The 24,894-nt window shown below is 44.6% G+C and overlaps 4 protein-coding genes across 9 annotated transcripts; 3 read left to right on the top strand and 1 right to left on the bottom strand.

The window, feature by feature from the left end:
* Positions 1-1,037: 1,037 nt before the first annotated feature.
* On the top strand, positions 1,038-13,227 carry ankrd6a (ankyrin repeat domain 6a). 6 transcript variants are annotated; one of them, XM_028979187.1, is made up of 17 exons: positions 1,038-1,110; positions 1,326-1,482; positions 4,645-4,807; positions 5,039-5,137; positions 5,350-5,448; positions 5,562-5,660; positions 5,748-5,846; positions 6,337-6,435; positions 6,524-6,601; positions 6,717-6,821; positions 7,099-7,200; positions 7,294-7,422; positions 7,506-7,658; positions 8,524-8,637; positions 8,746-9,019; positions 9,362-9,913; positions 13,120-13,227. In XM_028979187.1, the coding sequence occupies exons 3-16, from the start codon at positions 4,802-4,804 to the stop codon at positions 9,865-9,867; spliced, it is 1,962 nt and encodes a 653-aa protein (XP_028835020.1). In that variant the 5' UTR covers positions 1,038-1,110; positions 1,326-1,482; positions 4,645-4,801; the 3' UTR covers positions 9,868-9,913; positions 13,120-13,227. The 6 variants fall into 6 exon arrangements, with proteins under 6 accessions (XP_028835020.1, XP_028835015.1, XP_028835045.1 ...); XM_028979182.1 differs by lacking the exon at positions 13,120-13,227 and having other exon boundaries at positions 4,649-4,807; positions 9,362-10,214; XM_028979212.1 differs by lacking the exon at positions 13,120-13,227 and having other exon boundaries at positions 8,749-9,019; positions 9,362-10,214.
* Positions 13,014-15,935, top strand: gja10a (gap junction protein alpha 10 a). The gene is made up of 2 exons (XM_028979219.1): positions 13,014-14,430; positions 15,616-15,935. The coding sequence occupies exons 1-2, from the start codon at positions 13,018-13,020 to the stop codon at positions 15,652-15,654; spliced, it is 1,452 nt and encodes a 483-aa protein (XP_028835052.1). The 5' UTR covers positions 13,014-13,017; the 3' UTR covers positions 15,655-15,935.
* Positions 15,936-16,302: 367 nt separating this feature from the next.
* On the bottom strand, positions 16,303-19,122 carry LOC114794349 (low choriolytic enzyme). The gene is made up of 9 exons (XM_028986851.1): positions 18,878-19,122; positions 18,722-18,763; positions 18,589-18,651; positions 18,452-18,501; positions 18,291-18,372; positions 18,057-18,171; positions 17,778-17,950; positions 16,665-16,746; positions 16,303-16,580 (listed from the first exon to the last, which is right to left on the bottom strand). The coding sequence occupies exons 1-9, from the start codon at positions 18,942-18,944 to the stop codon at positions 16,370-16,372; spliced, it is 885 nt and encodes a 294-aa protein (XP_028842684.1). The 5' UTR covers positions 18,945-19,122; the 3' UTR covers positions 16,303-16,369.
* A 321-nt stretch (positions 19,123-19,443) lies between these two features.
* On the top strand, positions 19,444-24,885 carry manea (mannosidase, endo-alpha). Its single transcript, XM_028983546.1, has 4 exons — positions 19,444-20,225; positions 20,300-20,409; positions 20,521-20,597; positions 24,132-24,885. The coding sequence occupies exons 1-4, from the start codon at positions 19,712-19,714 to the stop codon at positions 24,760-24,762; spliced, it is 1,332 nt and encodes a 443-aa protein (XP_028839379.1). The 5' UTR covers positions 19,444-19,711; the 3' UTR covers positions 24,763-24,885.
* Positions 24,886-24,894: the final 9 nt, after the last annotated feature.

The raw sequence follows: 24,894 nt of genomic DNA, 5'->3' as shown, positions 1-24,894 counted from the left end.
CACGAAAGCAACGGGAGGATAAAAATGATCAGCGGTCACCGCACATGAATAGAATCAAACATGAATTTAAGGGTGTTATAATATTTCAAAACACATGTTGTCAGCAAATGTACCCATGTACAATATTCAAAATGTAATTAAACATTTGGTGCCAAAAATATTTTTTATCCCCTAAGTTATTTGTTTACTTTTTGTACTTTTATGCTTTTAAAATTAATTCCTGTAATTTTATGAGGACTGCGGCCATCTTCTCCAATCTGTAGTCGTGCGAAATGATGTTTTTTGTCCGATATGAACAGTACATGTTGATGCAGAGGCACAGAAATGGATTCCATTCTTGTCTGTAGGCCTCAGTGTCAGTGTCGGATTTCAGTGTAAATTAGGCCCTTGAAGCGAGATATGAGTACAAGGCATTTTCTGCACCACGACAAACAGTGCAATAGACACTCTGTGAAGGGCACACCAATCTTTTACAGCATTACAGACAAAATGAATAAGAGGCTTGACTGGGCAGGGGCCATTTACTCTGATTACATCAGATTCGCAGCCACTCTTCAGCTGCTCCCGGGGGTGGTGCAGCTGTTTAGAACTGTCAGTAAGACAGTTCTCTCTCTCTTTCTCCCACTCCCCCATCTCTCTCTCCCCCCTCTCTCACTTTCTCTCTCCATCTCTCTCTCCACTCCCCCCATCTCTCTCTCCATCTCTCTCTCTCTTTCTCCCACTCCCCCATCTCTCTCTCCCCCTCTCACTTTCTCTCTCCATCTGTCTCTCTCTCTCTCTTTCTCCCACTCCCCCATCTCTCTCTCCCTCTCTCTCACTTTCTCTCTCCATCTCTGACTCTCTCTCCCACTCCCCTATCTCTCTCTCCCCCTCTCTCACTTTCTCTCTCCATCTCTTTCTCTCTCTCTCTCTCCCACTCCCCCATCTCTCTCTCCCCCCTCCTTCCTCCTTCTCATCTTCTCTCTGCTCTCTATCTTCTCTCTTTCTCTTTCCATCTCTCTCTCCATCTCTCTCTCTCTCTCTCCTCTCTCCCCCCATCTCTCTCTCTGTGTCTGCCTGGAGTACACACAGATGATGCCTGGCATTCACAGCAACTTCCGTCCCCCTGAAGTAAGTAGCTACGTCTCGTGCTTTACAGCTTTACAGCTTTACATCTTACAGGTTCGATTTTTTTGGTCAGGTAAAGATGAGGTAGCTCTAAAAGATTTCAGAGAGATTTGGTTTGGTATTTTCATGCAATTGATAGCTATATAACATGGAAATTGATTGTTTTGCAATTGTTTTCTTTTACTTATTTTAAAATTTCCGTAAATGCTGTTTTACAGTCAGTATGATGCAAAGCAACCATAGATTTCAGAAGAGTTCCTGCAGACACAGCAATGCTATTCTTCTACCTGTTCATCGACTGTGTTCTTGATAAGTGAATCGCCATCTCAGTACCTTGTTGGATCAGGGCTGGCTGGATGGGGGACCAGACACCAGGTGTGTTATGGGTAATTTACCCTGTCTCGGTGTACAACACACGGTCTGATGGCCTTTTAGACCAACAACATCACTTTTACGGTGCTGTTAAATTCAGATGTGTCCTTTTTTACAAACTGATAAATTAAAAAAGAGCACAATAATACATTTCCGCTGCACATATTCATACATGTGCTGACCTGCTTGCATTGAAGATTAGAGCCCCGCTGCAATCTTAATCTGCTGGTCTGGTCACAAGGGTCATTTTTCATCTAGATCTTTTGTTCAGCTCTGCATGATCAGTTCGGTTCACCTTCACGTAACCACCTGCTGCAGCTCACTGCATTTTATTTTTCTACAAGCTTCCTGCTAAGAACAAGATCGTTTTGAGTCTCGCCTCCAGCGGAAATGTGGTGTATTAAGGAAAGCTGCATTTTCAAAGCACAACCACAACTGAGCTTCATTCCAATGTATTTGTGAGAACGCGTGAGCATCTGTTTGCTTTAATTTTACAGCTTGCGAGTGTGTATGAAATAGGGCCGAAACGAGAAAGGCATTTTAAAAACCTGTAGCACCCGGCCATTCCACTACCATGCGGAGGCAATTAGTGGATAAAAGGTTTGACTGGATTGAATGATGCCATAATCCTCTAAGCTCTGGCTCGCACTGTCCCTCCTGGCTTTTAGTGATTTCTTCACGCGGCGTTCCTATCTCAAATGCATGAGCCGGGAGGGGGTCCATGCTCTGAGCAGCTCCGCATGGGCCTGCAAAGGCCAGGTACAGTGAAGGGATTGTCACTTGTGATACACAACAGCACACGGTGCACACAGTGAAATTTGTCCTCTGCATTTAACCCATCACCCTGAGTGAGCAGTGGGCAGCCATGACAGGCGCCCGGGGAGCAGTGTGTGGGGACGCCGCTTTTGCTCAGTGGCACCTCAGTGGCACCTTGGCGGATCGGGATTCAAACCGACAACCTTCTGATTACGGGCCACAAATCAAATCAGTTTTTAAATGCAACGCACAGTTGGCACAGGCTCAGCGAGTTTCAGGTTTTTACGAGATGACCGATGTCGCTCCATCTGCTCTCGTGTGCAGCCAGGGTAGAAACAGACATCTGGGACTCGGCAGATAAACCCTCTTGTGCAACAGTTTCGCTCAATACCAGTTTTGTTGTTTATTTAATGCAAGGATTTGTTTTGCTGTGTTTTTATTGCATTACGGTGCAAATCTCCCTGTGGTACTTCAGCACGCAGAGGTTTGGAGGACAGGATTGTCTTCTCCTGCATGGCAGTGATGATGGACAGTGATCAGTTTAGTGGTCTGTTGTATATTCCAGCATATGCATCATCTTTGATAAGTCCTAAAGTGACCCAGTAGCATCTAAAATGAAACCTGACCCTTTAACAGTTTTGCCAAGTCAGCCATTCTGGAAGTGCACCTTATTTTCTATTCTAAAAATATTTCATTGGTACACAATAAAAAGAACTTTAAAGGGACTAAATTACGAATAGCAGAGGAGAGACTCTATATAGGATGTCATGAGCTAAATGACTATTAGTGTAGTTACGGTGTCTTGGTCTGAAAATAGAAATGAAAAAAAAGAGGTTCTCCAATACCCTGGATTTAGCCTGCGGTCTCGGTTCAACTGTGACCTGAGCTGGCTGAGTCTCCACAGATGATCCCAGCCCACTCGTTGCCCTGGATTACGCATGTAAAAGTCATCGGCCGGTTAAGAAAAACACTAGGACGTGAGCGCTGTTGCTTTGCTATTTTGCAGGACGGCCGTCATGTCGAAGTTGAGCTCACTCTGTCGAAGGCCATCTGTGCCCTGGACATTCAGGATGATGTACATCCCTGTTTTATTTTTTAGAAATTATATGATCAGCAATGCACTTTTGAATTTAACGCAGTCTTTTTACTAACATTCTGCAGCAGTGTGCAAAATATTAAATTAATATGCCTTTATTAGGTTAACTTAAATGACCTAATAACACAACAAATAAGTTATTTAACATTAATACAAGTTCCCCTAGCCTGTCTAAGGTGTAAAGAGGGCTTTGGTCATTCTGCTTTCTGCGTTCAGATCTGGGGAATTTGTCCCCAGATGTCGTCATAAGGGGAAAAGTTACCTCCCTTTTCTTATACTTTTTCCACAGAGAATTTCCCACCCCTCACCTAAAAAGTATCTCCACTGACCGTCATGGCTTGAAAAATTGTGAAGCATTGCATTTGCCTGATGTTTGGATGTAAAAATGAGCACACATTTTTTAGTTCTGTCACGCGAGACTCTGAAGAACCAGTGGGTTCATAAAATTTTTCAACTTCCTGTCTGCGCCAAACATTGGGGTTGGTGAATGGTGTTGATGACATAATTTCCACAAATTCCCGCTCTCCTCCTCGTCCCGCCTCTCTCCTCCTCATTAGCATTTAAAGCTACAGACACAGAAATGGCACAACCTGGGAAATCTCATTGTGGGACTGGATCAAAGTGGCTGTAATTCTGCACCAATTTCAGAAAGAGACTTCAGATACAGTATTAGGGGACAACTAAGACCTAATTTATTTTTTGTTTAATATTTCAACAAAATTCTTCACAGCTAAAAGAGAATTATTTGAACATATAAACATGTAACATGCATCATATAACATGTTAAATTTGGATTTAAAAAAACATTTGTTACTTAAAAAAAAACAGCTAACTGAAGCTAACTTAACATTAATGTGGAACAATACTCCGGTCCCGGGCACTGAGTGCAGGCCCTGCCCCTTCCTGATTCCCTACATATGTTCAAGATAAGATAATCCTTTATTAGTCCCACACGTGGGAAGTTTCCTCTCCATATAAGGAGGAAACTGTCATTTTCACTGTGTGTGTCTGTGTGTGTTTGTGCACGTGCGGTATGAGAGTGCATGGTGATTATGTCAGTGTGCACTGTACGTGGTCAGTGGGCTGGCATGGCCGCAGGGCAGACCCCGGGCGGTCCACGCCACCAGGTCAGGTCCAAGCCATGGCCTGAGTGTTTTTAATGAGGGATGTGTGTGTTGTTTGCAGGTGTGGTTGTGCGCGGAGTGTTCCTTTCATGTGGAACCAATGTCCATTATTCAATTAAGTAAATCCATGTGTATTTGTAGAAATACATGAAAATAATAGTAATTTAATTTCCCTGTTGTCTGTTCCAGGTAGAACGAGGGACTCGCTCCTCCTACCGTTCAGCTCAGTGGAATTGGCTCAGTGAAGACTCCATAAAACGTACTTCCTGGGGTGCAGCTACGATTCCCACCTCCGTAACTCGACTCGTCGGCCCATAGAACATGTGTATTTGTTTTGCAGAGGACTATGATGGTTAGTTCTCATTTGTCGGGATGACCCTTACATCACCAGGGTGTAAACCGAAGCCTGGAATTACTTTTAATTCAATGTAATGACAATAGAATGTCAGACTGCATGCATGCATTTGGCACAGTGAAGTTCTGCAAAGTGGATCAGCTGAAATGGCAAATTTTGTCATTCCTACATATTTGCAGAGAACAAAGCATAAACTGTAAATGTTATAAAGAGTAAATCTGTCTCCAGTGCCAACAGACAGCATTGCATCGAGCCTCTGTTGTGGGAAACCGTGACGTCATCTCAGCTCTCATCCAAGGAGGCTGCGCCCTGGACCTGCAGGACAAGGTGTGTACTTCCTGACACCAGAAATGAAATATTTTGTCCACTATTCACTATCAATAACTATAAGAGTTCAGTGTATTGGTGTTTTGCCAATATTGGAATTGGAATAGATAAATAACATTCAACCGCTAAATATAATGTGTTCTCATGGCAATCAACTGGATTTAGCTTATTTGAATGTGAAAATTTAAGATCCAATTTCTAATTTTTTATAGGACGGCAACACAGCTTTGCATGAGCTTTCTTGGCACGGCTTTAGTCAGTCCATTAAACTGTTAGTGAAGGCTGGAGCCGATGTGCACATTAAGAACAAGGTAAAAAGGGTCTATATTATAATATAATATTATTATAATATTATATTATTAACACTCTTTGTATACTGTATGTATGAAAACTGCTCATATTTCATTACAATTCTCTGTAAAAGGCAGGAAATACGGCACTCCACTTGGCCAGTCAGAACGGACACTGCCAGAGCACCCGTGTCCTGCTGCTGGGAGGGTCCAGGCCTGACAACAGGAACAACGTATGGAGGACAAGCCGACGGCACGGTGCACATTCGTCTGCACCCATTGACTTCACGTGATCACAGATCTGCGCATCTTCATTTCAGGCAGGAGACACTTGTTTGCACGCTGCGGCGCGGCACAATCACCTGGCCGTGATAAAGATCCTCCTGGGTGCTCTGTGCTCCGTCACTGAGAAGAATCAGGTCTGATCATTTCGCATCCCATGGTTTATAGTACATAGAACTCAAGAACTCCAGCACTTTCACATTCACCTTCAATCACTCCAGACTCTTTTGCACAAAATCACTTTGCACAAAATCACTCTGCGCTTTTTACTTTACTGCTCTTTTTTTATGGCTCTTTTTTCTTTTCTTTAAACATTGTCTTTAACTCATTTGCACACCTTCACCCAACCAGTTACACATATTTTATGTTAAAGATGTAAAAGTCTAATATTTGGTTACGTTTGCAATATTTGCATATTGGTTCATTGTATACTTGCAACATTTGCAATACTGTGGTCTATAGCAGTCGCAAAAAGCATTTCGTGTATGACTATGTATGTGACAAATAAAATTTGAATTTAGTGCATCTGATCACTATAAACCATGAAATAAAAGCTGTGTATGATGAAATAAAAGATATATTTATCTTTTCCATTCTGAACATATAGAAAATCTGTTTTGTGAACAGGCAGGAGAAACCGCACTCCATGTTGCCGCCACTTTAAACCACAAGAAAACTATCAGACTTTTGCTGGAGTCCGGGGCCGACAGCAGCCTCCAAAACAATGTGAGTTTATTTCTCATTAAACACCAAAAAAAGTCGTTTCCACCTGCTTTTTTTCCCCCAAAAACTAAATATCGGATCATGTTAACAGGCAGGACAGACGGCCCTTGATAAGGCTCACGAACAGCAGAACCGCGAAGTTGCTCTGGTTCTGGCCAAAGCTTCTCAGGTTTGCGAAAGTCCCATTCTCCTCTTTTTCAGAGCCCCCCCGTAAGATCTGTTCCCAGACAGGATTCTTCTGCCCCGCCCCGGTATGAAAAACGGCTGTTTCTGGAACCGTTCAGGCTCAACGCTTTGCTCGCGCCCGGACGGTGAGGCGGAGGAGAGAGCAGCAGAGAGTGGGGCGCCAATCTCACTCTGTGCCCAGGGAGCAGGTGCCACATGGCAAAGTGAGTGCTGCACCATCTTCAATGGAGCCTGTGGTTCCCACCCGCTCAGACTGCGAGAACAGCTGTCACCATTTTCTTCAAAAATTCGGAATTTTGGCTCATTTTCTAACATACCTTTATTACCATACCTTTATTTATGGTGTAGTTTAGAAGGTATATATGTTTATGTATATATGTCTGCATATGCATATGCAGTTTTCGGTTCATGGGGACGTTATTTTATCTCTTCTGTGTGTGACTGTTTCTGCCTGAGATGACTTTGACTTGTGTCCTGCAGGACAGCACATCAGTGGCGGAAGACACCCAGAGCAGTGACCCAGCACTGTGCAGAAAAAGGAACAACCCGAGGGCTATCATGACAACTAAAATAAAAGATGGGGTATGAGGAGAAAAGACTTGGCTACAGATCCGACTGGTCACGTGATCTTGCATCAATGATGATGAGTTCGTGTTATTTTTGTGGCTCTTTTAGCCCACTGGACATGGGAACCACGTGAGGAGGCCAGGCCTTTCCAGTCCTGCAGCTGATATGGAGGAAGCTGAGGGGAAAGTGTACACCCTCTACACCCTCTTCCGTGACAAAGAGGGCAAAATAAAACAAGTAGGAGCTCGGAGATTGCATTTCATAATGCAAAATGTATCTATCGACTGTGCAACGCAAGGCCGGTTTATTAATCTTCTCAGGTTCCAGCAAGCGACTGTCACTGTAAGCCCCTCATCAAAAAACTTGAGAGTCAGTTGAAGGCGACCAAGAAGGAGATGAGGTCCGAGATTCACACTGTCCAGGAGCAGATGAACTGCAAACTGGGAGACATGGACCGTAAGAGGAGCCATCAGGTGTGTCAAACATTTGGTTGATCCGAAAATTTCTGTTATTGATCAGCATGTTGTTTTTCTGATTTATCAGCACTTTTTGTATCTATTAAAATAGATTTCCAAAACAATCCAGTGCTGTACAGAAGAATAAATTAAAAGACATAACAACCGCTCCGCTCCCCACACACTGCTCCCCGGGCACCTGTCATGGCTGCCCACTGCTCACCAAGATTGATGTGTCACCGTGTGCTGTGCAGTGTTTCACAATGGCAATCACTTCACTTTCTTAATAAATAAGACATTTACATTTATGAAATGCCCTAATGCAGAGTGCCTTACAACCAGTAGTTACAGGGACAGTTCCCCCTGGAGACACTAAGAGTAAAGCGTCTTGCTCAGGGACACCGTGGTAGTAAGTGGGGTTTGAACCTTGGACTTTGTGGTCTTCCGGCACCCACTACCAGACATAAAACATATAAGAACGACCATAAAAGTAAAATGAATCCAGATATATGAATAGAATATCCACTTTCCCTGTCATATATTTGATCTCGTCTTTAATGTAATACCAACGTTTACAGACTAGAATGGGGCGATCTAAAATGGCCATGTTACCGTGGTAATGTGACAACTTCACTATCAGGTGGCTCCATCTAGTGGTTATATTGTGTTTGGGGCTGCATGCTGCCAAGGGTGCATTTGAAGCTTGAATCAGTCACGGCTGCTGGACAAGGCTGTCCAAGTTTAGGGACTCTGTCACAGCTATTGACATGGACATCCCTAGGCTGGATGGTCTCCTTTTACAGCTTCAGCGCTTTGAATGACGCACCCTAGCGTCACAGAATGTGTCCTCCAAACGAGAGCTGAGAGTGAATGCTTTGCTCAGATCAAACTACTGGAGAGGGCGACTCAGGAGCGGGTGTCGGCTGAGAGGACGGCGTGCTATTATCAACTCGACCAGAGGGCCACAATGGAGCGGGCTGACGAGGAGAGGAGACAGGTACAGCAGTCCACAATTGTTCTGCAGTTGAGAGCATTACTGGGAGTAAATTGGAAAGCCGTAATGCTTCTTGTGCCGTGCTGCTGTGTGTGCTTGTGACCTTTTAAGCAGGCCCGTGCAGTGAAGGAGCTGAAAAGCTGGTGCATGTCCAAGATCCAGGACATTGATGTGCACTTGCCTGGGCAAGCGCAGTACTACAAGCTCCGGCCGTCTCCCTCCGTGGACCCGTCTGTTCTGGATGGAGATCCGGAGTGTCTGCCCTTGCTGTCGGTCGTTTCGGAAGAAAGCAGCACCTCTCTGGCAACCTACGTCAACGTGCTGCCCAGCCCAGGGGCGTCTCACTTCGCTGGAGCTAAGAGGCCAGGGTTTGATGAAGCTCCAGGTTAGCAGGCATTGAGAAATGCACTTCCTGCACTTTGTAGTTGGTAGTAGCCAATGGTAGAAGCCTAGTGGGTAACACACTTGCCTATGAACCAGAAGACTACAGAGTCACAGGCTCAAATCCCTGAGCAAGACACTTAACCTTAAGTTGCTCCAGGGGGACTGTCCCTGTAACTACTGATTGTAAGTCGCTCTGGATAAGAGCGTCTGATAAATGCCATAAATGTAAATGTAATTGCTCAGAAATTGACCACTGATGAACCCTTGCATATGGTTACTAGAACCTTTTAAAATAATTAATAATGTAGAGGTGCCCCTGATAAAGTTACTGGTTTCGTTGCAGTGGTCTCCTGGCCCCTGAACTCTGCTGACCCCCAGTGGCTGCATGCAGAGCTGCAGGAGACCGACTCTGGCGGACCCAGTCACGAAAACGATTTCTCCTTCAGCAGCACCAGCAGCAGCCTGTCCCAGGCCAGCAGAGTTCACAGGGATGGAGAGCTGGACGAGACTGTCCAACATGCCCGGCACCACAAGAAACACCTAAAGGACCGGGTCAAGGGTCACACCAACCCAAGGAGAGCCGGTGGCGCACGGGCACTGGAGTTCTTTACCACAACCGAGCCCTCCTTCGTTCAGGAGAGGGACAACTTGCACGCCATGGAGGTGACGCAGCGCTTCTTTGAGACGGTGTCCACCCAGCTGGAGCGCTGGTACGAGCGCAAGATCCAGGAGGCGGAGAAGCAGGCGGAGCAGAGGGTCCTGCAGGACCGCGCGTCTCTGCTGCAGCGCATCAGCAGCCTGGAGGAGGAGCTGCAGCAGCTGAAAAGCGGCGGCAACACGCACACCTAGAGCCGCTGGACACTACGTAGTAGCGCTGCACTAACAAAGCAGGGCTGTAAGTCAAACATCCATCAATATATGGGGTTTGTATGGAGAAAAGCATATTTGGCCAGTATGTGCATGAACTGCATGGATGATAAATGTGTACAAATACAACTAAACGATACAAGGGTAACAGTATATTGTATCCAGTGACATGACAATTATGTAAGAACAATGCTTATGTACTTACAATAAGATAAGATAAGATAAACCTTTATTAGTCCCACAAGTGGGAAATTGCATTTGTCATGTGCAGAAAGTGGATAGAAACAAAGGTAATAGCAGCAAAAAATGAATATGTATTTATCTACACAAAGTACAATCGGTATGTACATATGTACAATGGGTACACCTGTACAATTGGCAACTACCATGGTGTATTTGATGTGTGTGTTTGCGCGCCAGTGTGTGGGGCAGTGGTGGCCTAGCGGTTAAAGAAGCGGGTCTGTAAGGTTGCCGGTTCGAATCCCGATCACTGAGGTGCCACTGAGCAAAGCACCATCCCCTCACAGTTCTCCCCGGGTGCCTGTCATGGCTGCCCACTGCTCACTCAGGGTGATGGGTTAAATGCAGAGGACAAATTTCACTGTGTGCTGTGCTGCTGTGTATCACATGTGACAATCACTTCACTCTACTTACTTACTTGTTTGTCTGTGTGTGTGTGGCCAACTGTGACGTCATAAACACACATAACACACAAACACACAAAATATCTTCATAGTTCACACACTTGTTCAGTGAACACGTTCTAATGGCCGGTAGATGGTAGCAAAAGAACCCTTTAAGTGTGATTTTTTTTTTATGAATTGAATTTAACCTCTGAGCCACCATAGGCCTATGTGCAACTGTTGTGTTCATGTTGTGTGTTATCTATAAATGTAACTACAGGGTGGGCCATTTATATGGATACACCTTAATAAAATGGGAATGGTTGGTGACATTGAACACATTTTATAGGTGGTCAGAAACTTGTAAATAACTCATGAAAGAATAAAGTTACGTTAAAACCATTGATTTTCTTGTGAAATTACCAATAAATTTGATGTGTCACATGACCCTCTTCCAATTAAAAAAACAAAAGTTGGATCCAAGATGGCCGACTTCAAAATGGCCACTATGGTCACCACCCATCTTGAAAAGTTTGCCCCTTCACATATACTAATGTGCCACAAACAGGACGTTAATATCAATACCATTTTATTAAGGTGTATCCATGTAAATGGCCCACCCTGTAGTTACAAGTGATAGTATGTTATATAAACTGTGTTAAAAATGTGGAGGGCATGGTTCCATCTCTTCCTTCGTTAACTGCTGAAAACATTCCCACATTGGAGATCTTGGCTCAGGAGTCTTTCAGTGTGATGGTCACGTAATCAAGTTCCACCCTTAAACTATTAGTAAAAAAATGAAATAAAAAGGAAGGCGGCCCACACCAGTCCCCGTTCTGTGGAATATGAATGCTTTTCATCAGCCAACCAACTATTCGAGCGCTCAGCAGATCAGCAGGCGACGATCGACTCAACACCTTGACCTCTTACTTTTATAAAGGTCAAGTCTATAGTGACAACAACGAACGTGGAAATGGCCATCATGGCCACCGAGGCTAATCAAGAGTCAAGAGTGGTCATCTGTCAGCAGAATCTGACCCATGTATGGAATACCAGAAATGGCAGATGTCCATTTAGCTAATGACAGACTAGATGTGCTGCAGTTGGTTGCTATGTGGCCCTTCCTGTCCAATCAAACACGCATAAAAATACTTAAAGCGTAACGTGTGCTCTGTACTCGGGTTTTATTAAAATATATCTTTGCAGCAATGTTGTGCTGGGACTGAGCATCACTGCCCCATCGTGTCACACTCTCCTTAATTCTCACTGTTGTCCCCCTCCCACTCATGTTGTGGGTCTCACGTGCCCTCATTTCTGTCTGTATGCGTCGCTCTCGCTGCCCCCGCCATTTCTGTTTTTGTTCCTGCTTTCCCCTCTCCGGCTCCGGCTTAACACGTCTAGTTCAAAAACCAAAGTCATGGGACAGGTTACGTCGCGACCACAAGAATAATTTCACGAATTGAAATTTCTGTACAACTTAAATAGAAATAATTTAACCTCAGATCTCAGGTCAATTTAGGGGGGGGGAGTGCTGAATAATACGAGAAGAAAAAGGAAAAGGCAGCACAGCCTTTCCAGTCAAAGAGCAATTAGATCAAATGAATGGTTTTTGAATGCAGATGGACGGGCCAGGAGCTGCACGGGGCTGTTTGTATAATACGTTGGTGTCCCCGATGTGACTTCTGGCTGCTGCGGCTGAAGGTTCTGCAAGGGAAAATCAAATCAATCCCACATTGACTCTGTCAGAATGTGATGGAAAGCTAATTAAACGCCTCGGGGGAGGAGGGCTGGTCATTTCATGAGGCGGCCAGTGAGGGACGAGGCTGCTCTGGGTCGTTTCTGAAGAATGGCGCTCTACACGCAACTCGGTTCCTCCGGATGATTTGAGGGAACGTAGCGAGCAAAGAGGGATTTTCGTTTTTTTTTTTTTTCTGTCTTTCAGTGAATTCGCTACTTTAAAACTTAACAAAAAAACCCTTATAATGGCCGATAGTCCTAAATATCAGAGGAACACGAAGGGATGCAAAAAGAAACCAGAAATCCGTGAGGAACCAGCACCCATAGAACAGTTTGGAAGCGAAAGTGACATTAAAAGGCAACACGTTTTGCCACAGAGAACGTGATATCGACTGCGCTGGGGGGTGGCAGCCGGTTGTATGTGTGTGTGTGTGTGTGCTGGAGTGAGTATTTGTGCAAAGGGGTGAGAGAGGGCTGCCGTTTGAACAATTGCTTGATAAGATCTGCCATGGGCCATTGTCCCGTCAGCTTCGGATCAATTTCTGCATCCCGTGAACTCGGAGAGCAGCGGCTCTGGAACACATTCACTGTAGCAAACATTAAAGCGAGACAGGAGATGTGCTTCCATGTGGTCAAATTACAAAACTGGTTTCCTGGAGACAAGTCGTTCTGGGAAGGGATGATGATGGATGAATGAGAACTCAACAGTTTGGGACAATGCTGACCACGGACTAGAAGTAGAGCAAATCCCCTTGGAAGGTACGTTAAGATTATGAATTTAAGCTTGACCATCGATGTGACCGACTTTGAAGAATGTCATTTTGCGTGTCCCTTTGAGACTTCTCTGACAAGTTTTCGCTGTTTCCTTGCTCAGCACCGACATGTGGCAGTGAACATGGGGGACTGGAACTTGTTAGGGAGCATACTGGAGGAAGTCCACATTCACTCCACGATCGTGGGCAAAATCTGGCTGACCATCCTCTTCATATTTCGGATGTTGGTTCTGGGCGTGGCGGCCGAGGACGTGTGGATCGACGAGCAGAGCGAGTTCATCTGCAACACGGACCAGCCGGGCTGCAAGAACGTCTGCTACGACCAAGCCTTCCCGATGTCGCTCATCCGGTTCTGGGTGCTGCAGGTCATCTTCGTGTCCGCGCCCTCGCTGGTGTACATGGGACATGCCCTGTACAGGCTGAGGACCCTGGAGAAGGAGAGGCACAAGAAGAGGGTCCAGCTGAGGGCCGAGCTGGAGGAGACCGAGCCCCTTTGGGAGGAGCACAAGAAGCTGGAGAGGGAGCTGAAAAGGCTCGAGGAGCAGAGGAGGGTGAAGAAGGCTCCTCTCCGGGGCTCTCTGCTGCGCACATATATCATTCATATCCTAACCAGGTCAGTGGTGGAGGTGGTCTTCATAGTGGTGCAGTATATCTTGTATGGCGTCGGCATGGATCCTCTGTACAAGTGCGAGAGGTTGCCGTGCCCGAACAGCGTGGACTGTTACATCTCCAGGCCGGCAGAGAAAACCATCTTCATGGTCTTCATGATTGTAATCGCGGGCGTTTCGCTCTTCCTCAACCTCCTCGAAATTTTCCACTTGGGACTGAGGAAAATTAAGCAGACGCTGTTCGCAGACAGCGACAGCTTGTGCAAAGCGAAAAAGAATGGCAACGCGTCTCCCCGCCGCAGCATGGACCCGCCCCCTCCCCTCTACGTGGCCAAGGCGGACGCGGCGCTCGGCCACGGCATGCACAGCGCCGACGATGTCCTCCGCCAATCCCGGCAGCTGCGCCTCCAAAGCCAGGCCCGGATCCAGGCCCTGCGCTTCCAGACTCCCGCGGAGCAGTATCAGGCCACAAACAATGGCGGCGGGGGTTCAGATGGGGACAACGCTGGTCAATATTGTCACGAGGGGCCCTTTCAGCCCAACCACGTGCCTATGCCACACCCGGTGCAGAACCCTCAGCCCAGGCCGAGCAGGGCAGCGAACCTGGCAGAGGAGCAGAGGGACTCCTCGGACAGCGACTTCCTGCCCAACCCCAGGAAGGCCAGCTTTATGGCCCGCCTGCCATCGGAGAGCGGGACATCCACTCGGTCCTGCAGCCCGTCCGTCCAGAGCTCCGAGTCCAAGCTGGGCTCCCTCGGCAACATCGCCATGAACCCGCCGCCCGGCGGGCGCAGGATGTCGATGGCAAGTAGAGCCAAAAGACAAATGGCAACCGATCTGGTCATTTAGTACGGAGATAGTTTAGTTTAAAAAAAAACAAAAAAAAAAAAAAACAGAGACAAACAAATGTACAAGATTCACAAATGTATGACTTACAAATAAATGTAACACCATTTACAAAGGTATTTCTCAACTCAAAAAGAAATGTACGTGATGCACAAATGTCAGTGCAGTTACATTTATTCACAAACCCATAAACCTGCATTTACAAGCCACCGTATATACTTGTGGATTTTTGAAACATGTTTTTTTTTTTTTTTTTTTCTTTTTCCAAAAGGTAGCCAATCAAATGCCTCCAAAGTTTATAGCCAAGAGTTTGGTTAACATTGACAACATTGCGCTACATTCATTGCGCTGCATTGTTGTGGTCTCTTGGAAGGAATTGCAAAAACACAAAAAAAAAAGTTTCAGAAAATGAATCGGGACAAAAGTCATAAATACAAAGTTTCTCATCTCACTCATCTCAAGTGGTGTCCGTCGTTCACACATCAACACAGACAGCCGGGTGTCTGGACATAGCCCTGGATACAAGAATCCAATTGGAAAATTCTCTGAACAGGTTGACCACAAAAAAAAAAAAAAAAATAGTTCATGTGCAGCTGCCCGCTATGAGCGTCCATCACCAGACCATTTTATGTTGCAGCTATTCGTGTATGTGCAGGGTGACCAGATTCAAATGGGAATTGCACGAATGTAGTGCAATGTCGTCAACATTAAATCAAACTCTTGGCTATGAACTTTGAAGACATTTGATTGGCCTTATGTGCACAGTCATTGAAGTTTCAAAAATCCACGAAATAAACAGAAAGGTTGAGAAATGCATTTTTTTTCCTGAGTCATAAATTACATTGTTGAATCCTGTTACATTTGTTGCTGAATCAAGAAACAGATTTGTGAATGGCGTGATATTTATTTGTGAATTTTTAAACTCTCTCCATAATTTAGAGCCTTGGACCTTATGAGAGTCAATGTGGCTCAAAGAGTGTCACAATTAAATCAGTCTAAATGCTTACTCAATACAGGGCTCAAAAGTATACAATATTTGTATGAAATCCTTCTGCTTATTATTATTTGGTTACTTGAATCAGATTATCAAGACTGGGCAAGTGCAACCTGTGTAACACCTTAAACCACGTTTCTGTCTTCCAGAGTGTTTTCTTGGATATTTCGTCCATAATGAAAAAATAAAAATCATGAGAAGCAAAAGGACGCTGACGAGACTTCCACGAACTCAAGGGGCGAAAGGATTTATCAAATGCGGTTACTTTAAACTTTCATCTGCTCCACTAGCAACATTCTAACACTAACTATGAGCTACGTAGAGCTTTTCTTTTTTTATTGTAAGCACCTTATAAAACCTGTGATCTGCTCGTAGAAGCACAGAAGCAAAAAGTTGCCCAACGAACAGAACTGGCGCTCCTGATTTGGGGATGTACTTGTGAACCAATAAAGTGTTAATTTTTCAGCCACGATTGTGTTGACTGATATTGGTCCAGAAGAATCACGCACAAAAACAGACCCCGTCGAAGCGGTGCGTGTGTAATAGGAACATATAAAGCCGTACTCTGCATGGCTTCTCCTGGTAATGGACTTTGTATTGCTCATGAAGAACACTGAAGACGGCAAGACGTCTTTTCTTTTTGTTAGTGAACACTGCCATCCGGTGGAGCCCATTATGGCCAATCCTGCCTTGTGTCACAGCTATGAAGGGTGGAACAGAGGAGTTGTGGAGTTAGACAAGGACAAGCGGGGGGACTGTACAAGTGAAGACAAACTGATTAAAAACACGATTACGGAAAAAAGTATTGTACTTGACATTTTTATTGGAATGCCACTTGTGTAAAATTTCTCATCAGTCAACGTCAGGAGTCCTGGTTGATCCTCGCCCTCTTAATTCGCTCATCTATGGACAGGGCCGAGAAATAAGAGTCTCCTTCAATATTTCTGCTACAGATGAACATCTCAGGCCACAAAAGCTTTTTAAGGACTCACCACATTTGTACAGCCTTTTAACCTTCGCCACGTCCAGGGCACTCAGGTGACTTCTCTGGCCAATACTTACGCCAGGGGATTTGGGCAAAATTGTAGGTTGTCCATTGGAGGAGAAAAAGTTTCTGCAACACAACGCAGAAGTCGTGAAAGAAGGCTAAATTAAACAGGTCTAAATTCCGAGCGGACGGACAAGAAGGGATGCTTACGATCCATAATGCAGAATAGAGCTCAGGTCATAGGGCAGACCTAAAGAGTCCCCTCGCTCCAACAGAAAATTGGACTCTTTCCCTGGTAGACATTAAGGTACAAGTCAATTTACACACAAAACTAAACCCCTGTACAGCACTGCACAAAAGGGAACAATATGGATTGTATTGCTGCCCAGAAAACCATGGGAGAACGGAGTCTTTCTCTACACACATCATGCCAAAGCAAAGGGATTCTGCAAATGGCTGGTGGCATGAAAAGTGACGTGATTGTCATTGGGAGACACAGTGAGAACAGGCCACGGTGACATAACGAAATCAGTCCTCTGCGATCAGCCTTAGCAGTCGGCCGCCATGTAAGGGGCCCGGGGAGCAGCGTGTGGGGACGCAGCCTTCTGATTATGGGTCCGCTTCCTCACCCGGTAGACCACCACTGCCCCACATGTAGAGCCGAACTCCCTCAAGACTGAAGAAGCCAGTGGACATTAGGAAAGGTCCCTCGTCATTTCTAGTTCTTGGGTACCGCCGTTTCTCCATCACTGGGTGTGGGAAGCTGCCGTTTCAGTTCTAAAATGCAGCTCTTGGATTGGGAGCGGCCACCTAACAGGACAGGAGCTACCTTCAGCAGACTAAGAACTGTGGGCACCATCATTGGTGCCGCCTGGGCATCTTGACACATCAAGATCCAGGAAGCAGTCCCCTGACCCCTCACACCCTGGACGCCAGGTCTCAAAGGCCCTGCTATCTAGCAGATGATCTAGAAGTCCGTACAACCTAAACACAGGAACAGTTTCTTCCCCCACACCAGTCATGAACAGATAAAAACGCTAATCCATAAATCCTTATCCAAAGCTACTTTGTCTACAAACCATGCTTTCACTGTTCTTGCACTATTGCAAGAGTGTCCATTTTATAATCTGATTGTGTAAAGATCTGACTATTGTACTGTACTGTTTGAAAGACGCCAGTGGCTGAAACCAAATTCTATATGTGCAAACATACATTACAAAAAAAAAAAAAAAATTTATGTGGAACAGTGGTTTGTACTGGTGCAAGAGACTTCTGCATATCAATATATATATATAAAAAAAAAAATAATAAAATAGGTACTACCCTGTATTATGTTTCCATACAAGATATTGATGTAATTTTCTCGGTCTTGACGACTGTGTTCATGGAAGAAGCCAAGGGTATGCATCAGTTCATGGCAAATGTTCCCCGCAGTGCAGGAAGGACCAACATATAGTGGTTGTACGCCTCCAGTAAAACCAACAAGAGACGCACATCTTTTACAATGGGGAAAAAAAAAAACAAAAAAAAAAAAAACAAAAAAAAACAGAATTAAAATGGTGATTGTGCATTTGTTCCGAAGGCTCAATCCCAGGAACGCACCCATATCCTGTTTGGAAATTTATGTAATCCGCCTCATTTGTACGTGGATGGAAGGTCACACAAGTGCTGTCCCGGATCATGTTTAAAGCGGCCATGATGTCGTTATACTGCTTTGCTGAATGAGAGGAGAAAAAAAAAAAAAAAAAAAAAAAAAAACGAACAAGAGACCATAAGAATGTTATAAGACCAGCCGATAAACAGAACCAGGGTAGGACGAAAAGCAGACTTCCTCACATAACTGAGGCATGATCACAAAAGGGATGGAGACTTTGCCGTTGTAATCAGGCCAGATCTGATGTACAGCATCCCTGTCGGTCTGAGCACCACAACACACAATCATGAATGGAGGCAAACATGGACATGGGAACAGGCACACCTCGTTCAGCCAAATTTACCGGGAGTATGATGTCGCCTTCTGCTGTGACGTTCTCAAAGTCAAGTAATTCTTAAAAAAAGAACAAAAGAAAAAGAAAAGTTCAATAATAAGCAATATTTGGTGCAACGTTTCCAATCTCTTGTCCTGCATCATTACCATATACGGTTTCAGGATTGACTCGGTGCAATAGACGGGGGTCACTGCCAGGACTCGGGTCACCTAAATGAATAAGATTTCGTAGTCAGGGAAATAAACCGAGGTGGAATAACGGGACGGGGGACACTCCTACCCTCAGTGTTCGGGCCACTCTCCGAGAGAGGAGCACCGCGCCCTGCAATAGATTGAAGGAAAGAACAAAAAAAAAAAAAAAAAAAAAAGCCAGAGTTGAGCAAAACGGTCACGCTACGGAGATTAAATAATAATAAAAAAATAATAATAACGATACCGATTCCCAAATGCGCGCTCATAAAAACGAACCAGAGGCACGGCGCACTAAAAACTGCGCCGAACATGACTTAATTTTAATCTTTCCAACAGCGGAGACCGATTCGCCGAGATTTTATAGCGGGATGAAAGCTACGCTGGCGGCGGATGATCATGCCGAACACCCGCACGGCCTGATTGGCCTCTAATTACTTAATAAACGAGAAACGTAATTTGCAGTAAAAAAAAAAAAGAAAATAAAAGACAATTTTATTAATCTCGTTTCTGTGCCAGAAAGGTCCGTCGATTTTTTTATGTATATTTATATCTGGGACAAAAAATATATTTTAACAAATGTATCTCAAAATAGAGGTTTGTAAAAGAAGTCTTTTACGGCGCCCTTCAATGTGTTTCTCCCATTTCTAAACGTTTCCAAAGACCACTATTCATAAACCCTTCACATTTCTATTGGTGCATTTGTAGAATACTTCAAGGAAAGTATTTATTTGCGGTGTCGTTGAATTAAAAGCTGGGATGAGAACTTTTATTTTGAAGGCCGGATACCAAAGCTGGTTGTTTGTGCGGAAGCGGTGACCACGTGACTCACGTCAAACGAGGAGAAAACCTGCGTCCTCAATATAATTACGTCGCAAAACATGTGCGTTTTAAACAGATCGGAATAACCGAAGAGCGTCGTTGTGCATCGGAGCCGAACCCACCCTGGAATTACACCAGTATCCTGATTTAACGTGCAAACGACGCCGTTCACGTGTTCTTGAAGAGGAATGACAGCAACATGACCTCGGGCGTCATATCTGAGTTGGAGGGAAGGCCGGAGTTGCTGCGTGTTTGATAAATGGCCAGGTTTAGACGCAGGTCATGCGTGGCCCTGCTCGCTTTGGCGCTGGTGTTGCTCGTAGTTGTAGTTTTTCTAAAGTCCTTCGGTCCCGAGGACTCCAGAGTATCGTCTGGTTTTGGCCGGGGGCTTTCTCCACGCCTCAGCAAACCAGAAAAGATTCCGATCCTTCCTGTGGCTGAAGCAGCTCATGTGAAAACGAAAGCGAGCCTGGCAGGGGGAGCGATGAACTTGGAGACTCTGATGGAGGAGGCCATGCCCAAGCCAAATTACAATTTGCATGCGTTCTACTACACCTGGTACGGCAGTCCGACGTTTGACGGCAAATTCATCCACTGGAATCACCCCCTTCTCAAACACTGGGACCCGAAGGTGGCGGCGGGATACCCAGAAGGAAACCACTCGCCGCCCGATGACATCGGGGCCAACTTTTACCCGGCCCTGGGACCCTACAGCTCCAGAGACCCCTCTGTCATCGACCATCACATGCAGCAGCTGAGGGCGGCCGCTGTCGGTGAGGCGCGTGTCGTTTGCACCAATCTGCACTTGTTGTCGTCTTCTTGGTCACGCCGCCTTCCTGTGTTGTAGGTGTCCTGGCCGTTTCCTGGTATCCTCCTGGCATGAAAGATGACAATGGCGAGTCGACCGATGACATTGTGCCGCTGGTTTTGGACGCGGCGCATGAATATGAAATCAAGGTGCTGTATATTTTAACCACGCCATTCTTTATGCATTTAATGTCTTTAAAATGTAATCATGTTGAACATTGTGTGCATGAGTGATTTATTTATTTTTTCCCTTCCCTGCAGGTCGCTTTCCATATTGAACCTTACGGAGGAAGGGATGAAACAAATATGTTCGAAAATGTGAAATACATCGTGGAAAAGTGAGTACTGCATCACGACTAGTGCTGTGTGATTCATGACTCACTCAGCTTAATCATTATATAACTCATGAGTCATGAATCTGAGGTCTCCATTGAACTGAATCATTTGAGTCCTAACTACACCATGTATAAATTCACTCACAAATACATCTTACAATCATAAAAACATAAATTACTATTATAAAAGCTGCGGTTCCTCTGGCCGGAAATACTGACTCAAGTGATCAGTTTACAGAGTGACTCGGAGGGAATCCGAGTGTTACGGGTCTAGTCATGACTTTATATACACATTTCCAAGTTCCATTTTTTTAATGAGTGTGAATTTCTGAATCTATTATATATATATGTATTTTTTTTTATATATATATATATTTTTTTTTTTTTTTTTTGCAGCAATCACCAATATTTTATGAAAATGTAATTTTTCTGATAACAGCAAAAATAAATAAAAATCTGTTTTTCTTTCATGCAAAATTTCAATTGCATTACAATATATTGATGAGTGAAATTCACAAGAGCCACTCCTTCCATAAGAATGAATCGCTATGAAACACGAGAGAGAGAGAGAGAGACACAGTTTCTTGGCGAGAAAGGTTGAATCATAGTTCGGCATGTGGGACATTTCAGTTTGTTATGGTGCACTGTGCTTTCACTGGATGTCCAATTTTACTGTGCGGTCCGAAAGCAGTGTGCAAAGCGGATGTTCTGTCTGAAACAGCCTTTATTCCAGCCTTTTTGCTGTGTATCTCGACCCCTTTAGCATGCTAAACTCTCTCTCACGGTAAATGGGTCTTGCATGTTTCTTAGATATTCATCCGTACGGAAGCAGTAGCTTGTTCTTTCTCGCAAATATTTTGCTGCTTCTGTCCTAAAGGGCATCATATAATTTCAATGTATCTGGATTGGTTTATAGTCAGATATACAGTTGTGGCCAAAAGTTTTGAGAGACAAAAATACTGGTGTATCTGTTTGTTGCTTCAGTGGTTTTAGGTCTTATTTTTGAAGATCTTTGTAATTGACCCTGACATGCTGTCAATCAACCTCTTGTCCACCCGCCTCTTGAGGATTGACCGCAAATTCTTAATTGGATTCAAGTCTGGGGATTTTCCTGGACATGGACCCAAAATTTCAATGTTTTGTTCCATGAGCCACTTAGTTATCACTTTGGCCTGATGGCACGGTGCTCCATCATGCTGGAAAAGGCATCGTTCTTCACCAAACTGTTCTTGGACAGTTGGGAGAAGTTGCTGTTGGAGGATGTTTTGGTACTATTCTTTATTCATGGCTGTGTTCTTAGTTAAAATTGTGAGTGAGCCCACTCCCTTGGATGAGCAGCAGCCCCACACATGAATGGTCTCAGGATGCTTTACTGTCGACACGAGACAGGACTGATGGTGGCGTTCACCTTATCTTCTCCAGACAATCGTTTTTCCAGATGCCTTAAAGAATCAGAAAGGGGCTTCATCAGAGAAAATGACTTCACCCCAGTCCTCAGCAAGTACCTCTACTTTTTTTACAGAATATCAGTCTGTTCTTGATGGTTTTTTTTTGCTGCCCTTCTTGACACCAGGCCGTCCTCCAAAAGTCTTTGCCTCGCTGTGGGTGCAGATGCTCTCACACCTGCCTGCTGCCATTCATGAGCAAACTCTGCACTAGTGGCACCCCGAACCCGCAGCTGAATCATCTTTAGGAGACGGTCCTGGTGCTTGCTGGACTTTCTTGGGCGCCCTGAAGCCTTCATCACGACACTTGAACCTCTCATCTTGAGGTTTTTGATGAACCCATAAATGGTTTATTTAGGTGCAATATTCTTTCCTTTTGAAGCCCTTTTTATGCAAAGCAAAGATGACTGGACGCGTTTCCTTGCAGGAAACCATGGATAACAGAGGAAGAACAATGATTTCAAGCATCACCCTCCTTTTAAATCATCCAGTCTCTTATTCTAACTCGGTCAGCAGGACAGAATGATCTCCAGCCTTGTGCTCTTCAACACAGTCACTTGTGTTAACAAGAGGATCACTGAAATGATCTCAACTGGTCCTTTTGTTACAGGACTGTAATGCAGTGGAAATGTTTTTTTTGTGGATTAAGTTCATTTTCATGGCAAAGCAAGACTTCGCAATTCATCTTATGACTCTTCATAACATTCACAAAACGTTTAGCCACGACTGTATGTCAGACTGACTGATTAATCAGCCTGTGATCAGGCTAAAGATCGGATTATTTCCATCCCTTGCCAATTGATTGGTGCATCCGTAGTCTCTAAATACAGATTTGTCTGAATTCCTTGAGGGCGTGATATGTAAAGATTATTTATTTTACTTGAAACGATCTGATCGAACATAATATCTGATTACAGAGTGAGCGATACAAGCAAGATTACGGGTTCTCATTCTGTGTTGTTTTCCTGTGTATGACCTTAAACCTGAAACTTGGGGGGCAGATTCTCACGTCAATAAAAGGAAGCGTTTTGCTCACAGGAGCCGTGGTGTGTATAAAAATTTCTTTCATTTCAATTGTTCACGGTATTTGGAAAATAAAATTTTGATGCATTGCATACTTTTAAATTGAGAATTGATCCCATGGGACAAATGTAAAATTCATGGAAAAATCATGGAGTATCTCTGTAACTACATAAAATACGTTTTGTTACGTTACGGCTTAATTAAAAAAATTTTATTAAACAATGTGAAAAAAAGTTTACTTAAGGTTTTGGCCATATAGAAAGCTGAGATCACATGTGCCACCTGTTTCCCCTGATCATCCTTGAGATGTTTCTGCAGCTTAATTTGAGTCAGTTGATTGGACCTGATTTCTATACAACGCATCTTTCTATACAACGTCCCACAGTTGACAGCTCATGTCAGAGCACAAACCGAGCGTGAAGTCATAGGTCTTACCTATAACAGTCAGGAAGGTGACCGAGAAGCTGATGGTCACTGTGTCAGAGGAGAACCTTCTAGAAGGATTCCACCGATCAGGCCTGTATGGTAGAATGGCCAGATGGAAGCCACTCCTTAGTAAAAGGCACACGGCAGCCCGCCGTGTTTGCCAAAAGCCACCTGAAGGACTCTCAGACCAGGAGAAACTTAATTCTCTGGTGTGATGAGACAAAGACTGAACTCTTTGGTGTGAATGCCAGGTGCCACGTTTGGAGGAAACCAGGCACCACTTATCACCAGGCTACCAAGCTTGTGGCATCATATTAAAAAAGACTTATATACATGAGATTTCTCAGTTTTTTTTTAATTTTTTTTTTTATATATTTGCCATTTTCACATTGTCATTATGGGGTGTGGTGTGTAGAATTATGTGTGGGAAAATGAATTTAATCCATTTGGATTAAAAGCTGTAACATAACAAAATGTGGGACAAGTGATGCGCTGTGAATACTGTCCGAATGCACTGTAGATGTGTTTGACTTCATTTCAAACCTTTTATTTTATTTCATGTTCTGTTCGTTTTGTGAGCCAAAAAGTTTCCACATCGCACATTTTAAGGAATTTCTGAATATTATTTCTTTGTTCTCTGCAGGTATGGAGACCATGCTGCTTTCTTCAGGCACGAAACCCGTACCGGGCAGAGCCTTCCCTTGTTCTACGTTTACGATTCCTACCTTCTGAGTTCACAAAAATGGGCCCAACTGCTGAAGCCCTCTGGTAAGACGAGCATCCGGAATACTCCTTACGATGGAGTCTTTGTGGCTCTACTCGTGGAGGATAAGCACAAGAAGGACATTGTGGCCTCCGGCTTTGATGGAGTTTACACGTACTTTGCCACCAACGGGTTCTCCTACGGCTCTACGTACCGCAACTGGAGGTCGATTAAGTCTTTCTGTGACGAGAACGGCTTAATGTTCATACCCAGCGTAGGGCCGGGTTACATCGACACCAGCATCAGGCCTTGGAACTCCCAGAACACGCGGAACCGCATCAACGGGAAGTACTACGAGACGGCCCTGAGCGCCGCCGTGGAGGCGGGAGCGCGGGTCATCTCCATCACGTCCTTCAACGAGTGGCACGAAGGCAGCCAGATCGAGATGGCGGTCCCCAAAGCCGGCCACCCCGTGTACCAGGACTACCTGCCCCACAGACCTTCTGTCTATCTGGAGGTCACGCGGAAGTGGGCGAAAAAAATTCACGCCCTTGCGTCTGAAAAAGTGTAACTAAGGGAATAACTAAAGCAATTTTATCATCATTATTTTTTTTCATTCAATGAAAATGTGCAGCACTGTATTAAAAATAAAGATGAATGTATGGTCGCAAATAAAAACGGCAGGAATAAATGATCTGATCTC

This window comes from Denticeps clupeoides, chromosome 1 (genome assembly GCF_900700375.1).
Source record: "Denticeps clupeoides chromosome 1, fDenClu1.1, whole genome shotgun sequence".
NCBI lineage: Eukaryota > Metazoa > Chordata > Actinopteri > Clupeiformes > Denticipitidae > Denticeps > Denticeps clupeoides.
The sequence above is the reverse complement of the archived record's forward strand: the minus strand, read 5'-3'. Positions and strand labels throughout refer to the sequence as shown.

Coding starts and splice junctions, on each gene's coding strand:
- ankrd6a (XM_028979187.1), top strand. Junction 5,449..5,561: donor ATGTGCACATTAAGAACAAG/GTAAAAAGGGTC, acceptor TCTCTGTAAAAG/GCAGGAAATACGGCACTCCA. Junction 6,822..7,098: donor AGCAGGTGCCACATGGCAAA/GTGAGTGCTGCA, acceptor TGTGTCCTGCAG/GACAGCACATCAGTGGCGGA.
- gja10a (XM_028979219.1), top strand. CDS start 13,018: ATGAATTTAAGCTTGACCATCGATGTGACCGACTTTGAAGAATGTCAT. Junction 14,431..15,615: donor GCGGGCGCAGGATGTCGATG/GCAAGTAGAGCC, acceptor TCTGTCTTCCAG/AGTGTTTTCTTGGATATTTC.
- manea (XM_028983546.1), top strand. CDS start 19,712: ATGGCCAGGTTTAGACGCAGGTCATGCGTGGCCCTGCTCGCTTTGGCG. Junction 20,226..20,299: donor GCTGAGGGCGGCCGCTGTCG/GTGAGGCGCGTG, acceptor CCTGTGTTGTAG/GTGTCCTGGCCGTTTCCTGG. Junction 20,598..24,131: donor GTGAAATACATCGTGGAAAA/GTGAGTACTGCA, acceptor TGTTCTCTGCAG/GTATGGAGACCATGCTGCTT.
- LOC114794349 (XM_028986851.1), bottom strand. CDS start 18,944: ATGTTCGGCGCAGTTTTTAGTGCGCCGTGCCTCTGGTTCGTTTTTATG. Junction 18,373..18,451: donor AAGGCGACATCATACTCCCG/GTAAATTTGGCT, acceptor TGTGGTGCTCAG/ACCGACAGGGATGCTGTACA. Junction 16,747..17,777: donor GTATGGAAACATAATACAGG/GTAGTACCTATT, acceptor AATGTCTACCAG/GGAAAGAGTCCAATTTTCTG.